The following is a 16902-nucleotide window of genomic DNA, read 5'->3' on the forward strand; positions in this document are numbered from 1 at the left end:
TCCCTCTACTGTTGTATCTCCCATGAATTAATGTTTAGTCTGTCACTATTTTGCTTTCTACTTCCTCACTTATTAACCATTATCTCAAGTTGTGTTAATATCAAGCAGTGCATTCTATTCAACATTTATTCTATGTATTTACTACAGTCGATCATAAGTAACAGTAGACGTGATTCTGATCTTATCGCGTACAATATTTCTGTGGAATCTATTGCAAGCGTCGTCACTAATGCCGTAATATCTACTAAGCTTAATCAGCATAATTCATAATGTTCTTCAAACGTGTATAGAATCGGAGGTCCTTGGTTTCGTGAAGAAACTAAGTCCTTGAGAACTGATGTGTACAGAATATCTTACGACTGTGGCTGTAATTCTAGTAAATATCAACGAAATCAGTCCAAGAAATCCGCATGCCCCGACACTGGACCTCTGTGTGTAATAAAATGGGTTGCTGTGACACAAAATTAATATTCCATACTTAAAGTTACTCGGTTACACAGATGCTTACTGAATTTGACAGTGGCGTTAATTTAAGCAGGCAGTCATACCCTTTCCATCCTGAAATTCTAATTTCACTCGTGTGTGGATTCGCCTAGTGAGATAGGCCACCCGCAGAGCCGCTTGCTGAATTCGTTATAGGCTCGAAATGGATGCGTAACAACCTACTGTTTTAATTGAAGCTTAGTCTGCCTGAGTGTACGCGCACCATACAAAAGTGGCATAAACGCTGTTAAAATGTTGCGAACTGAAACCGTAGATAAATACCTGGGATTACAAATAACTCGCGAGCCAGGAAAGCGGAAATTACAAAATGCAGAACCATTGCAAAACGGAGAAACAGGCGGCAAATAAAGCACGCAAATAACAATACCGAAGCATTTGTATACCACGACAGCTGTGTAACTCTACTTTGTTACGTAATTCTTTCAAATTTCTTGACATTTGTCATAGAACTGGCTCTGTTCTTTCCTACGCGCATATTGTAATAATTTAGCGTCCACGATGATAGGCAGGAGATGCAAGTTCTTTCACTCAGTCATCTCAATGGAACCACAAAACACCGTGTAACCTCTGTCCACCAAATACTTAGGGGCTAACGGAGGCTGCGCAGCCTGGACGAGCGGAGTTCAAACTACCAGCCCCCAAACCTATTTTAGAATCTCGTGACGTTCCTCACTTCAGAGAGATTACGGGGATAATTCCTTTGACCTTCCTCGCCAATTGTCGGCCTATTCAACTATCACTACGTTTAAAAACGAGCAGCCAACGAGTCGGTGACCTCTGGCTTTTCTTTAATTTTTCTGGCCCTTTAAATTGCGGCACGATGGACTTCACGTTGTGAACGTTACCACATACAAACTGAATATTTGTAAGTGGACACGTCATAATTCGATGGGGTTCAGATAAATAAAAGTAGGAAAGGTTCGAAGGAACTTAATGTTGATGGAGAACAACCGCATACTGGCTCAATAGTAAATGTATTTTGACTAGTTGAGGGACAATATTATTCCGATAATCGTACTGAGTCAGTAAGCATCGTAGAGACGCCAGAACGGCTTCGGTGACACGTTTCGCGTGGTGAATTAGATTGTAGCAAAGTTTAAAAAAAATGGTTCAAATGGCTCTCAGCACTAAGGGACTTAACATCTGAGGTCATCAGTCCCCTGGAACTTAGAACTACTTAAACCTAACTAATCTAAGGACATCACACACATGCATGCTCAAGGCAGGATTAGAACCTGCGACCGTAGCGGTCGCGCGGTTCCAGACTGAAGCGCCCAGAACCGCTCGGCCACACCGGCCGGCTTGTAGGAAAGTCGTATTGTCTGCCTGCGGCGGTCTGAATGGTTCTTCCGAAGAATTGGCCAATACGTCTAGACTGTCACACCTCGTGAACAGCAGTTGTAGATTGCTCGGTGATCGTTCCACGAAACGCGTCTAATGTCCCGGCCAGATTGTGAACTGGGACAATCATTAATACGACCGTGAGTCAATACAACGCTCGCAGAAAGTGTCATCAGTGCCACGAGCTCCAGCCTGCAATTTATTTTTCTTTTCGAAACACTATGCCTGTAAACACTTATTCTACCACTTGACAAGCCTTGAAAGCCTAAAGAAAATAATTTTTATGGCAGTTGTCGCATCCAGCAAATAATCTCTCAGTCTACAGAATCTCTCTCTCTTTTCTCTCTCTCTTTCCTTGAGTCATCAGTCTTCTGAAAAGTTTTATGCTGCTCGCCATGACTGCCTCTCCCGTGACAATCTCTTTGCCTCACAGTAGAACTTGCGCCATACGTCTTCAATATTATTTGTTGCATATATTCCTATCTCTCTCTCTTCCCCTACAGTTTTACCCGCCACAGCCTCCTCTAGCACTGTGTGGCCTATTTCCTGATATCTTAAAGCATGCACTGACATCCTGTCCCTTCTTCTTGTCAGCATTTTGCACTTTTTTTTTTCCTCATCGATTCTCGATAACTCTTCATTTATTACCTTATCAGTCGTTCTTCTATAGCACCGTATCTAAAACGCTTCGATTCCCTTCTTTTTCGGTTTTCGCACAGTTCATGATTCATTTCCGTACAAAGATGTGTTCCAGACCTGCATCCTTAGAAATATCTTCCTAAAATTAAGGCGTTTCTTTGATACCAGCAGACTTCTTTTGGTCAGGAACGCTCTCTTTGCGTATGCTAGTCTCTTTTTTACCCTTCTTGCTTTGTACGTCTTATGCCTGAGAATGTACGTCTGCAGCACGTAATTGTATGGAAATGAGTCTTGTACTGAGAAAAAACCGGAAAAGAAGAGAGTCGAAATGATTTAGATGTGGTGAACACCGAAAAGAAGAAGTAGTGCATACTTTAAGACATCACAGAATAACTTACACGATACTAGAGCGAGCTGTGGAGATTAAAACTGTGGATGAAGGCAAAGATTGGAATACATTCAGAAAATAACTGAGGATGTCGAGTGTAAGAGCTACTTAGAGCTGAAGAAGTTGGCACAGGAAAAGAATTCGTGGCTCGCCACATCAAACCAACAAACCAATCAGAAGACTGATGGCTTAAAAAAATAAAATAACATAAAATAAAATAATGACCTTGTACACTTATTTTTTGCCTACTACAGCAGTCGAACCGCGCAAGTCGCTGTGGTAAGGCACTGAACTTGTATCTGTGAGATCGGCGGGTCAAGACCTCATCCAAGTTTAAGTTCCCGTGATTTCCCAAAGTCGCTTAAAGTGAATTCCGAGAAGTTGACTTTGTAAGGGTATTTCTAATTTCCTTCCGCATCCTTTTACATTTCGCGCCAGTTCACTAATGACCACATCGTACATGTGCCCTTGACTCCTTTATAGCTCCCGACAGCGATCTGTATTCCGAGACAATTCACCACGAAAACGCCCTCGAAAGGTGTTATAATATTTTGAGGAATACTCAGCGTACATTAGTGCACTTGGTTGGCCCAAATGCTGTCTGACCTCAGAACTATTGAACACACCTCAAACGATGACTCACTGGAGTGATGTTTGAGCCTAAGGCCCAGATTCGACCAATTTCCGTGATAGGCAACGGTTGATCGGCCATGGATCGCGTTGGCTCGCCAATGCTTTCAGTGACTCACAGAACGTCACTGTCGTCATCAGACTGAAATGTGGCACCACACAATACCAGCTATGTGCTTCTGACTCAATAATTCATGAATGCACATTAGTGTAAGCAAATAAGTGTACGGTAAGACATGTGGTCCGAAAGTCTGCAATCCAGCAGTAATTAAGGATGCAACGCTACGTAATACATAAGAAGTATTTTTAAAAAGTGCAAACTGTGTATGCTGTTCCCCTGAATCTAGTCATACGAAGTATTCGGTACGTTATAATACATACCATAGATGAAAGTGAGCAGAAACTAAAGCAGTTCGCACACTACAAGAAGTATGGAGATTAATTTGTTTTTGTCTAAAGGAGAAAGACTAAATTCCACCTGATTAATGTGTATTACATTTCATGCTAGCAGCAAACGGAGTGAATGGAGGATCACCTTGTATCCTATCCATGTAAAGATTACCAAAAAAATTATCTTGGCAGTGCAAGATGAGAACCCACATTGTGTTACCTCCATTAGCACCATTCAAAATAGTTTTGGGCTTTCATTCAAGCATCATTGTTACGTAACATGATACTGGGTAAGATAAAAGGTGAACTGCCAAAGGAGCTATTTATTTTTAAAGAAAATTAGACATTCGAAGAGAGAAACAGTCTTGGTTGCGATGGAGACAATACTTTCATTGGCATGTTTCGCCTTATGGAGTCAGTTGAAAAAGCAGTGCTGACAGAGGACAACACGAACTTCAGTGTGTTTAACATACACGCAACGCGCCACACGGATGTGACGAATGCGTATTTTGCAGTACATTAAAATTTTCTGATGATGCCCCAGAAGGGCGAAACGTGTCAAGACTGCTTTTCCCTCGAATATTATCTATGGTTGTTCTTTCAGACAAGCTGTGGGGTGGAAAGAATTGTAATTCAGATTTTGATACGTATGTCATTTATATGGTAATTTCCTCAGAATAGGTCTTCAGTGAAATCACTAACGAAAAAGCAGTGTCTGTGCTAAAATAACAAGCTCAGACTTTTCGTAAACATTACCTGTTAAGTCGTAAGTAGATGGGTTGATCAGTTGGACCTCCAATATGTGACACTTTGTGTGCATCCGGCAGTAAATGACAAGCAAATTATCTTGTAAGACTCTGCAGCGTGACGGATTCCTGGTAAATTAACAGTAAAATAACAAGAACATCACTTGGAAAAAGTACTATTACATTACAAATTACCGTGTTAGAAAGTAAACCACGCCGCAGCATAACTGCTCTTTTCAGTGTATATGGGAGAAAACTAATGAAAAAATTATATATATAGCTTTAGGGAATCATCTCTCGGTCATCTGTTGCGGCCAGTACTGAAGTTATATTTTGATCGTTCCTCGAAACATGTAAGCTGACGCACGTTTACGTTTATTTTCTCCCTATTGCAGCAACGGACGACGGCACTCCGGAACAGGTGGTGCTCTCTGGAGGCTCCGTGAGTGAACGACCCCTCAAGGCTGGCCGGCTGGTCCTCCGCGTGGAAGTGCCGCAGCTCGCGGCAGCACCCGAGGGCGCCGCCACCAGCACCGCCACTGTCAGGCACATCTTCCTGGGTTTCGACACTCACGCCGACAGAGACCTCTGGCGGGAATGGCTGGAACAGGTGAGTTGGCTCTACAGTCGCTAGATGGTGTGCACTCCAAGAAAGGTATCTCCAACAATACCAGCGTCTGAACTAGAGACAGCATTTCCTTTTAAAGTTTTAACTTCATCCATGCATAGTCGGCATCTACTTTCTTTGTTCCTGTAACTCAGTAATCTATGAAAAATTCATTACTGACTTTGGATTTAAGTAGTCTGTTGGCACTATTTTATCGATAGCGTCTATCAAAAAGAGCATTCCATGTGATTATATGGTACTTGCGAACGCGACAATGCTTCGCAGGTGTTAAATATGTATGGGAATTGAATATATGTCCTAATCTCTTTCTCCCCACTCTCTGTCTCCATCACCTCCTCCCCCTCCCCCTTCGTCTGTCCATTTTATCCCTTCACCGTCAACCGCAACTACCCCTCTCTGTGACCTTAACCTTTGTTATTGTTGTTACAAATTCAGGACCCATAGTAATACTCTAATCATAAGCTGATCAGCCATACATAACTTTCCTGTTTTCTCTGAAATCCGACTGCAAGGAGGAAAACAAAACAGCACATTATTGTGTATACAATTCTGGTTTAAAAGTACGTATAATAAGATAAGATATATATGGGCGGAACAATTTGCCTACTGGTTTAAATGCCTTCCTATCATGGCTAAAAAAGACAATGAGAACGAAAACAAAAAAACGCATTTTTACAGTAGAGCACACCACAGTATTTTCTTTCTCGCTATTGGTTTCAGCAGAAAAACTGTACATCAAATGATTAAAATACTTATAGCCTATTCCAATCTGAATGTTTTTGGAGTAATGTGTGAAAATTGAAGTAATTCGGTTGTAGGATAGCAGCGTATGTTCTAGGCATAAAGGGACATGCATCTCAAAATAATAGGAATTAAAGGGATGTGATTTTAGGGGACAGTAGGATAGCAAAGCCGCTTCTGGATGAGATAACGATCTTATTACTCCGGTGCCAGGTTATCCACTGGGCTCCTTGGCGCCCCCCCCCCTCCTTCCCCTTTCCACTCCCCATGAACCGCTGTGAATTGATCAGCGTCACCCCTGGGAGTCCCCCACATCTTAGACAGTTGTGCGAGTTACATTCAAGGTCATCCAGAGGAATGCCTGCCCTACCCAGGCACCTAAGGCAACTGTACTAGGTCATGACATAACATGATACTTGTTGTGTGACATAAAATGTGAACAAATGTGCAACAACACAGGGCTTTTTAGGGAATGAAAAATGATAATGAATGTTCACACTGCTCTTCTAATATATTCCAGTTGTATCAATATTTGTCTAGCAGTACAGTTAATCACTGTTGCTTTCACCAAAGATCGACATGCATCAACATGAACAAAAATTAAATGAAGCAAGAAAAGCACTTTTATAGTTCTAGATTTGGGTTCCCCCCTCCTCCACCCTCACAATCATCCTTTATAACTAGTTCAGCTGAGTAGGTCTCTTCATTTGAGGATTTGGAGGAAAATAGGGGGAGCAGGAGGTAAAGAGACAGGGAGGAGTGTGGTGGAGGGGATGGATAGTAGAGGTAGGAGGATGAGATGGACAGACAGAGGGAGGGATAGTTGGACAAGGATAGGGGCAGAAGGAGGTGTGTTCAGTATCCATCAGGACTTTTATTGGAGTAACATGTGTAAATTTGCAGTAAATCAGTCAAGAGCTTCTTGAGATTTCTCCTAACAACATTTCCCTAATGGTGCTGTGTATATATCTATTAATTATATTCATCTGACCAAATGTTTATTATTGTAATGTCTAAAGATATGAAGTAAATATGGGAAATGTTATTATCAAAAATCTCGAAAAGCTCTTGACCGATTTATTTCAAATCTTTCCATAATACTGTAATAAACATATATGTATAGTAAAGAAATATACTGTGTAGCTTTGTCTCAAAGCTGACTAGGGTAGTCCACTTTATATATTACATACATATTTATGTAATACATACATTTAAGGGTTTATAGTCAATGTCATTCTAAATGTTCAGTAGAGTATTGTGTAAAAATTTGAGGTAAATCAGTCAAGGACTTTACGAAATTTTTCCTAACAACTTGAAACAACATGTCTTTATATAGTATTATAGATACAAAAGTCTTACATGTACAGAAGTAAATACTTAAAAAGAAATAAAAGTTTTCTACAAATATTAGAGCCAAATATATCCATTACTGCTGAAAATATATATTTCACACAATATTTCTGACCAATCGGAAATAATATGCGTTTATAACCTTCCTTACAGGCAGTGAAGCATCAACTATGTCTTTCGAAGTCAGATTTGAGAAGAATAATTTCAAAGTACACATCTTATTTTATTTTAAATTAAATTTTCATAGGTATGGTCTGACCACAATCCAAAATTTGAAATACCTTGCTAGAATATGGCTAATGCAGCCTTATTCGGTTTGGGAATGATTTGTCGATCTAAATCAGTGGTTCCCAACCCTTTTTAGACCATTATGCCTGACTGCAATCAGACATTGGCTAGTACCCCTGCCCCCCCCCCCCCTACACACACGCTCCATTTTATCACCAAAATTTAACACATTTATTTTTAAAATGATGAAAGATGAATGATATTTAGTTTGTGTGTGTGTGTGTTTTAGAATAAATGATGAAGGAATTTATGGAGCATTGCAAGTGCTACCCACAGCTCCTTCTCAGATGAGAAAGCTAACTATCCACAGAGAGGGCAGACACTTGTTACAAAACATACTTCCTCAGCATTACTCCTCTCCATTGCAGCACTTGCTTGATCTGCACACTGCAACCTGATTTTAAATGACGCAGATTCAAATGTGTGAACTATACTTACTGTTTGTAAATCACTTGATTGCTGTACTCCTTACTTCTGAACTGGAGGAAATCGGACGACTTCAGACTGTGAATGCTATGTGTCTAACCGCTTCAATAATAATAATACTGTGCACAGCTCTATAGTAGCCCTTGTGTAGTTACTGATGTGTGGTGCACTCAATTAATTCTTTTATTTGTCTGGAAGCCAGTAATGAAGCAATTTCTGGACTAATGCAGTTACTATCTACAACTTGGAGAAGACATTTTCTTCAGATATTTAGCATTTGTTAAGTATATGTCTCACTTTTATCATCAGCAATGTACAGTGCAAAGCTCAACATATGTGTGTAGTGGGTGGACTGCATGAGGTACCTTTAACCTCCACATTAACGCTGCTAATTGAGAAAAAGTAATTATTGATAACATATATAATCATTATTAGATTCTTACAAAATTGTGATAATAGTAATGATCTTCCAGAAATAATTTAGTTTTCTGACTGAAACAGAACCGAATCGTTTAGTTTTTACCTCTCAGAAAATTTCATTTTACCCCTCGGGGTGTAATTACCCCTCCAGTTTGGGAACCTCTGATGTAATTAATCCAGTCCAGTTGCTGCTTCCTGTAAGCAATGTTCTTGTTTGATACTAGTACACTCCTTCTGTCGGTGGTTGCTCTCTCTGGAGAAAAATGCTCTCTCTGCCTATGCTATTCTACTCCTTCAGTCTACCATGGTCGGTACAGCATTCATTATTTTGTTGAGAGGGTATGATATTCCTCCACTTTGTCTATTCTGCATTGCTCGATTTTAATGTTAAATTTATCCCCTACTATTCAGTATTTCCAACTTTCTTTGGTCTATTCTCAATCCATATTCTCTGCTCAGTAAGATTTCCATTTCACACAACAGGTCTCCTAATTCATTCATTCTCTCACAGAGGCTACCCATCACAGACATTTTTTTCAATTTAAATTTGTATACTACAACTGAAACTACCACATATTCTTCATTGGTACTCGATATACAGTTTGAACAGTAAAAAGGGCGGAAGGTAGGCCTGCAATCTGTTTCCTCTAACCTGGGCGCTTCTTTTTTTCTCTTCCACTATTACTGCTCGCTTTTGTGTGTTGTAACATATTACATGTTACTTGTCTTTCCCTTTAGTGTAATCCTATGTTTTAGTATTTCTAATATCTTAAACCATTTTCCATTCATGAGCATTCTTTCTAGATAGGCAAATCCTACGAAATTTTGATTCTTCTTAATTCTTGCTACAATCATAAAGTATAATATAGAGCTGTCTCTCTGGTGGCTTTAACTTTCCTTATGCCAAATTGATCCTCGCACTACATATTCTCATTTTGCGCATTCTTTTCTGTTATTCTGGTCAGCAACTTGAAACCTTGAGCTGTTATGCTGATTGTGAGATGTTCTTATCATTTATGTTCATTTGCAGTCCTTCATATTTACAACTACGTTTTCAAAAAGCTTCATTCATAAAGGTCTACAATGCAATATTTTCAGTTATCTACTCTTACCTCTGCATCTGACTGTGCGCTTCCATTTGCACTTTTCATGTTAACACCTTTGCTTTAAATTCTATTAATTTTTTATTTATATTTTTGCTTTTCGTTGCACTCAGTCTGTTCCCCCAACAGCCATTTCCTTTCCATTCAATTACATTTTTCCTGGAGCCATTTCAGTTTGGCTTCTTTACAGTTCCTGTTGAATTCATTCCAAATTGATTTATATTGCTATATCCTTCCATTTCTTGTATTTTTTTTATTTCCTTGTCTCGTTGATCAACTGAAATATTTCTCCTGTTATATGACATATCTTCGCTGTTACCTTTCTTGTACTTATAGTTGTATGTAGATCTTCCTTGATTACCGCTGTTAGCAGTGTGTACTCATTTTCAGCTGAACTGCCTACTGTGGTATTCAATACCGCAGTATCTACATCCACATACATAACAATACATAAACAACAATGTTATACTTCCTTGTTCGTTGATTCCTTCTGGCAACTTTCTTAACATACAGCCTATATTTCATCATTACTAAATTATTATCTTAGTCTACATGTGCTCCTGGGTATGTCTTAAAATCCAATGTCTTATTTCAAAATCCATTATCTTGATGTTATGCAGCCAGTAGATATCTTCCTATACCACGTGGCCTTTACTAAGTACATCCCCATCTCTTACGAGTTTTAACATTTCCTTTGCTAGTATTTGCTTTTATGTAAGCAACATATTTACTTAATTCACAATAAAATATTATGCACATACCCTTACACCAATAAAAATTATTTATGGCACATGTACACAGAAACTTTTTGAAGGCGTACAAGGCACGTGGCAAGGCCACAATGACTGTCCAATCCTCATCACAAACACAGGTAGCCAAATAAAATTAATTTCTAAATTTCAATCACAGATTTTGGTTCCTTGCGAAATTCTGAGCTCATTTATAGTAATTGCAACCTGGCTGACAGTTAATTAAGAAGTCATTAAATGAAGCAAATCAACTTATGTAATAACACCCATTCTGTCTAGCCAACAGACATAACCAATGTCAGGCCACAAAAAAGATAGCACTTTAGGAAAGATAAACGGATTTTATGTAGCAAGTAGTGCTAATTATTATGATTTTTTTCCATATGAGATTTGAAAAATTCAATTTTATAACAATCCAAGAAAATCAACAATAAGCATTTAGAATTTCAAGTTTGCTCAGTATTAAGCTGAGATATCAAATTGTGACATTACATATAGTTTCATCTCACTCAGGTGGTCCTGTCTCAAAACAAATTCAATAAAGAACCCCATGAATTCTAGTACTACTGAAAAAAACTGAAAAACATTCATTCAATAAATGTTCCAGAATAACACACCACGCATCAATAAATATTTAGCTAACCCATCAGTTAACACCTTTAAGCACAACAAATCACAACAGGCAAAGAGTAACTATAAAAACCTTGACAAATAGGTAGCGCTTGTACGATTAAAGAGCCTGAGATTAGAAACAAATAGCGAAACATGGAATTATGTGGAATTAAAATCTCAGGGAGAGATGATGTATCATTGCACAAAGCTTGGTATTAATCTGTGATAACGGTGGCTGCTCTTAAAAAAGGATGTATAAACAAAATCCAAACAACAACACCAACAAAGCTCAAATTAAAACAGCAGGCAGTAAAATTATATTTAAATTAATCCACAGTATAAAATAAATAACACTTAACCAGCACAAATTACATTCATATTTACCGAAAGGTCTCAAAACCGACACACAGGAACTAGGCACCACACACCAAATAACTGTGGCATAAACAGCTAGTTAAGTTAGAAAATTTGGAACTGGTAAAGACTTTAAATAAAATCAAGGGTAATTCATTCCTAAAGAATGTAAAGTCTACGCACTAAAGTGCTCATCAAATCAGTCCAACAAGCGTTGATGACTACAGCTCACTAGTACCACTTTGTCGATGAATTTAGGGCCTATGATTACGGAACACAAACCCCACTTTGCACAGGAATTCTGTAGACGCAAATATCAGACACAGTTCCAAGGCTGTTTTCACCAAATTCTAGCAACTTGCCTCTTGGGCCTGTAAGTTGTTACAATACAGCAGGCCTGGCCAACATTTGCACTCCAGGGGCATGCTCGCACTCCATGAGTGCGGTCGACTCTACCCAGTGATCCAGCTTCGCACACCACTGCGCTATTCCGAGCAGCTGTGAGTGAGACGCCTATATCCTGAAGGCTATACATGCAGGAAACTTAGAAGGACATGTTTGCAACACAGCGCAGCTACTTCTAAGACATAAATATTGCAGTATACCTTTATAAGCACGTGTTTGTCATGTGTGTCTATTATCAACTTCTTTATTTTTCTACCAATAAATTACTTTTATTACTCGATTAATGTTAATGCCTTGACCAGCACTACAAAAAGCATTACATACAGGCAATTAACATTACATTATTATGTTTACAAACTGAAACACCTTTCGATTTTAGAATATGTAGAAATTCTGGAACTATTGTTCGTGATATAATCGAACACATGGAGCTAAGCAGATTATAATCTGTCAAATCCGAACGTTTGCAGAACTTCGTCAATTTTGAAGAGGGGCAAAAACGTTCACATACATTTTTGAACCAAGCACTGAAATAACTTCAGCAGCTTGTCTCTGCAGTCGAGGGTATTGCTCTCGGCGTTACATTTTATAAAAGTCTAGTAAATTCCTGGACTGGACAAACAGGTCTTGATCTAAGTGCCACACTGTAATCTATTACCTCAAGTCGGAAGACATCAGATACATTGGCAGCGAAAAGCGAAAATGGTCAGACAAATAATTCGAAAGCCATCTTAAGTCATCTAGTCCACAAATGACTGTCTTGAGTTATGGGAAATGTCTCAGGTCATAAATTGGAAGGTGATTTTTCCACAGAATTTATTTTTGTTTGATATTGTCAACCTTGGCCGCCACATCTGTTACTAAATTTTTCTCCCTTTGCATTAAGACACTTAAATAATTCAAGTAATTTGTGATGTCAAGAATTAGATACTTTGCCGCCACTCTGTTTCCACTTAACTCAATTTTATTCCCTAATAGCGACCTTCACTTCAGCTAGCATTCAACGTCGTTCATCAGAAAAAAAGTACATGGCATCGACTTTGTGGTTGGTGTTGCAATGACGTTTCGACAAATGTTTTTCCAATTCACTGAAACCACCAGGTTTATTAGCGAACACCAGCCGCGAACGGACTTCAGCCGCATTCGTTCAAGTACACCATCAACAACCAGATTTTCGGTTACCTCCACAAAGAATGCTAATTGGGTCCGTCTAATATTCTGAATATAACTGACAAGGTATCCTTCTTGGCCACGTACCCGAAAATAATGTTTGTTAATTGAATCATTTATCAGCCTGTCTGATAAATCTTAGTGAGCAATGCTACCACACAGACCATTCAAGGTACTCCCTTGTGAGATAACCTGATGAATAATACTAGCCAACATACCGTTAGTTACTGGGTAAATGATCTGAAAAACTACAAGATCGGGGAAGTAATTTAACCGACAAACAGAAAATCTTACAATTTCAGCAGTAGTCTCCATTAACAATTTAGAAATTCCGCGTATAATAGGCATGATAGGATTAGATAAACGATTAAAATACTTCCGTATCTCCATACCACAACCATTCCAGGGAATACACCTAGTCTCACGATCATATTCTAGTGTTATCTGATCGTCAGAAGTTCCTTTCCACTGCAGCAGATTAGTGCGGTGTAAGAGATCCCTTAACTTCTCTTGCAACTCTTCGATTTTAACGCCCCGCCTTACATCAGGGTTAATTTTACATAACACCTGTACTCGATTACATAAGCGATCGAGATGAGGTGACCTCGGAAATACTGGGAAGATGAGGTGTGATTATCCTGAGGCAGGTCGATGTAGTGGTTGACACTGGAGAGAGAGACTCGATACACAACGATGGCTTATCTCGCCGAGGATAGTGGGACTCAGCTGTAGTAGGCAGTCCAAGTTTGCCATGGAGACTCCGCACCATGCCTTTGACACTTGGATTCATCAACGGTTAGTGTCCGCTAGGTCATATATCGGATTCACAATGTAGGGTATTGTTGGCGGTTTGTTTGTGCGTAAGTGTGCGAGCTTGTCGGCTTCCTTGCTGTTGCCTGTTGGTCGCCTGTGAGAGCAGCTGCCATATCCAGCCAATATTGCTGATATGCAGGGGCTTTCCGATCTCGTCGGGTGGTGAGTGTGTGTTAGCTCGCCGTAGGTGGTTACGCACTAGCCCGCAGTGTCTTTGGTCGCTTACGCTTCTACCAATGGTTGTGATCATCGTTCCCGAGAGTAAGGATGAAAGGATTCTTCGAGTGTCTTGAGTTCCTATATAGTCGTGTCTCCAGTTTTTTGAATATTTCCTTGAGGGTTTCAAGGCGGCATTCATTGTGAAGCTCCATCGTGCGAGTGTCGCGTAGAGCGCTGCTAATGGTACGTAGCGCTGTGTTCTGTATGATATGCAGGCCGAGCAGGCGTGTAGAACGTACATATCCCCAGACGGGAGCCGCGTACGTCATCAGAGGTCGAATCAGTGTCATATATATGGGCCTCGACACCCTCCTATTTAGTGTGCTTTTCCTCTTTAGCATTCGTTTGAGCCTCGCATGCACTCTGTTGGTAACGCATTATATGTGGTCCCCCCATGTAAGTTTCCCGTCCAACCAGATACCTAGATATCTGACTTTCTTTCGGAAACGTATTGGGCGTGCGTGTAGTGTCACCTACCGACAGTGTTGATGTTTGCACAGTAGCTTCGGTCTGCGTGTGAGCAGAACGGCTTCGCACTTGTCGACGTCTACTTTAATACGCCATCGTTCCAACCAAGGCGCGGCAGCTCTGAGTGCTGCCTGCAATCGTGAATTTATGTTCGACGATTTCCAGTCTTGCGCAGGATGGCTGTGTCATCCGCGTAGATGGCCAAAACCGTGTTTTGTGTTGCTAGGAGAGGTTGAACAAATGAACCCCAGTATGCTTCCCTGGGATACTCCAGCTTCGATACTGTGTTGTGTCGATTGTCTGCCCTGCACGTCTGCGTTGTAACATCGTATGACATGAGTGTACGAGACGTACGAGTCCGCCGGGGAAACCAGCATCGCTTAGTTTGCGTATGAGACTGTTGTGTCACCTGGGAACAAAATTAACTGTACAGTACACAGCAGGCAAAAGCAAGCGTGACCAAAATAAAATTTGCTTTTTACGCCTTTTCCGCTATGACAACTCACTCATCACCACAAACACGCTTTGTTGCCATTCAGAACGTTAACAAGCGATGAGCAGGGAATGGTATGATGCTAGAACACAAAAAACATAATATGTCAGTCAGGAAAGATAAACTTATTTTATTTAACAAGAGTCCAAATTGTTGTAATGAATTTTTTACAGGTGAAATTGACCGACTCAAATTTATAACAAACTAAGAAAAGCGTCAATAAACATTCAGCATTTGCTCCATATTAATTTGAGATTTCAAATAGTGACGCTGCGTAGAGCTTAACCTCATTCAGATGCGCAACATCCCAGCCTGTTCCCGGCCACTATGCGTCACGATGAGCGAGAGAAATGGCGAGGGAGAGGCAGGTTCTTGCCGGGGCGTGCAGTTCAACAGTGTTAGTATTGACATGTGTTTACTCAAGCAGCCTAATACAGCACTGCGGCCTTCCTCATGGTCGGACTATGTGCCCGTAAACGCAGCCCGTTGGACGCCAGCTCCTCACATTGGCGAGATTCCCTCAAGTCTCGCTGCCGCCACGCCACAGGTATGGCGTGCCTCGCGCCAGAACTCGATGAGTGAACCAGCAGACAGGTTACCGTCCTATTTCCATCACCCAATAGTAGCCTTGGTTTCTCTGTAACTCAAAATCCCGTCATCTTTCTGGGTCAAGACGCAGACAGAATGGTGGTACTGCTGAATGCCTTGGAGCCCGAAGCTCGATTATTTATTCCCTTATAGCTACCCTTCAGAGGTAGAACTGCTGGATGGAGACAAGTAGGTTTGCCGTATTACTTGTCCTGTCAGCTTTCCCAAGCTCACTTCAAAGAGCATGGGTTGCAAGGTCAGGATAAATTCGAAACATGTGTGTTTCTCAGTACCACGCAAGTTCTCTGAGTTACAAAATGTTACTTCACTATGGTCACACTGTGTTGCGGTGTTCGCAGTTCTACGCACCTTGGTCATGAATTGTGTAGCAACCCCGCCGGGCTGGAATGTTTTGATGTAATATCAACGATATTGCCCAGTGGTTTACTTGATTAGCACGTCACCCGAGATGGCCTCACCTGCCTAGCTGCGGCTGGAATTAAACTTTAAAAATTTACAACTCGCCCTCCGAACTTTCATAAGGCGCAGAGCACCCCCCGCCCCCCCCCCCTTCGAAAGATTCGTCCCCAAATCTTCCAAAAGTAACCTTCCCTTAAAATTTCTCTTAGCCAACGGAACTCTTTACGATGCGGGCGGCAACACCGAGCTCTAACCATTTCTGACCCACAAGGGTTTCTCCCTTAACCACTACTACATGAGTTTATTCTTAATGCACGGTTTCCTGAACCTCACTACAATGCAATCCTTAATTGCTTAAATACAGTGGTTTTACTGCCATCAGCTGTTCCCTCAGCCCATGCCAGCTAACAACTAGATTGGCAACTGATGCATCGTTCGATCTGTAGACTGTACACGTCTGCATTTGTTAAGAATTAAAAAATACAAGTACCCAGTCAAAGCTCACCGCACAGGTAGCTGAAATGCTTATCGATATGAACTTGTGGTGACGATTTTCTTAAAATTTTAATGTTGTAACACCTGCTTTATTGAAATTTTCTCCTGCTGTGATTCGATAAATTTGTCTAATGAATGCTTAAGATCGGGGTTGAGGGTGCCTTTAAGATAAATTTTGGATGAGTAATGCTCTTAGTGACCCTTCAGGCCAATACGGTGTATTCCACGTCAGTCTTTTGACGGTCGTACTATTCAGTCAGACGGCGGAAATCCCTCCCGAAGATCTCACCAGCTGTACCATTAATAACTCTTTTTCCCTGCAACTCTAATTTTCTCAATCTCCCAGGCTTCCCTTTTTCATTGCAATTTATCAGCGCAGTTTCTCGCGAGAAGAGCGAATACAGACAATACATCCATATGTTTTGGAAGCAGGACTATGTGGGCAAGATTTCCTTTCTACCACTTGTCTCCTTCTTTTTCCCCAAACCAAACTCGCATTACATGCTCTTGCAGCAGTCCGCA

The 16902-nt window shown here is 40.6% G+C and overlaps 1 protein-coding gene across 1 annotated transcript in view; it reads left to right on the top strand.

Annotated features, from left to right (window-relative positions):
* The window catches only part of LOC126456087 (protein phosphatase PHLPP-like protein), a 414974-nt gene that overhangs the window by 66703 nt on the left and 331369 nt on the right, over nucleotides 1–16902 (top strand). The window contains exon 5 of the mRNA XM_050091843.1: nucleotides 5034–5248. Within this exon, the coding sequence (XP_049947800.1) occupies nucleotides 5034–5248 (215 nt within the window). The remainder of the gene's footprint in view (nucleotides 1–5033; nucleotides 5249–16902) is intronic.

This window comes from Schistocerca serialis, chromosome 2, assembly GCF_023864345.2.
Source record: "Schistocerca serialis cubense isolate TAMUIC-IGC-003099 chromosome 2, iqSchSeri2.2, whole genome shotgun sequence".
Classification (NCBI taxonomy): domain Eukaryota; kingdom Metazoa; phylum Arthropoda; class Insecta; order Orthoptera; family Acrididae; genus Schistocerca; species Schistocerca serialis.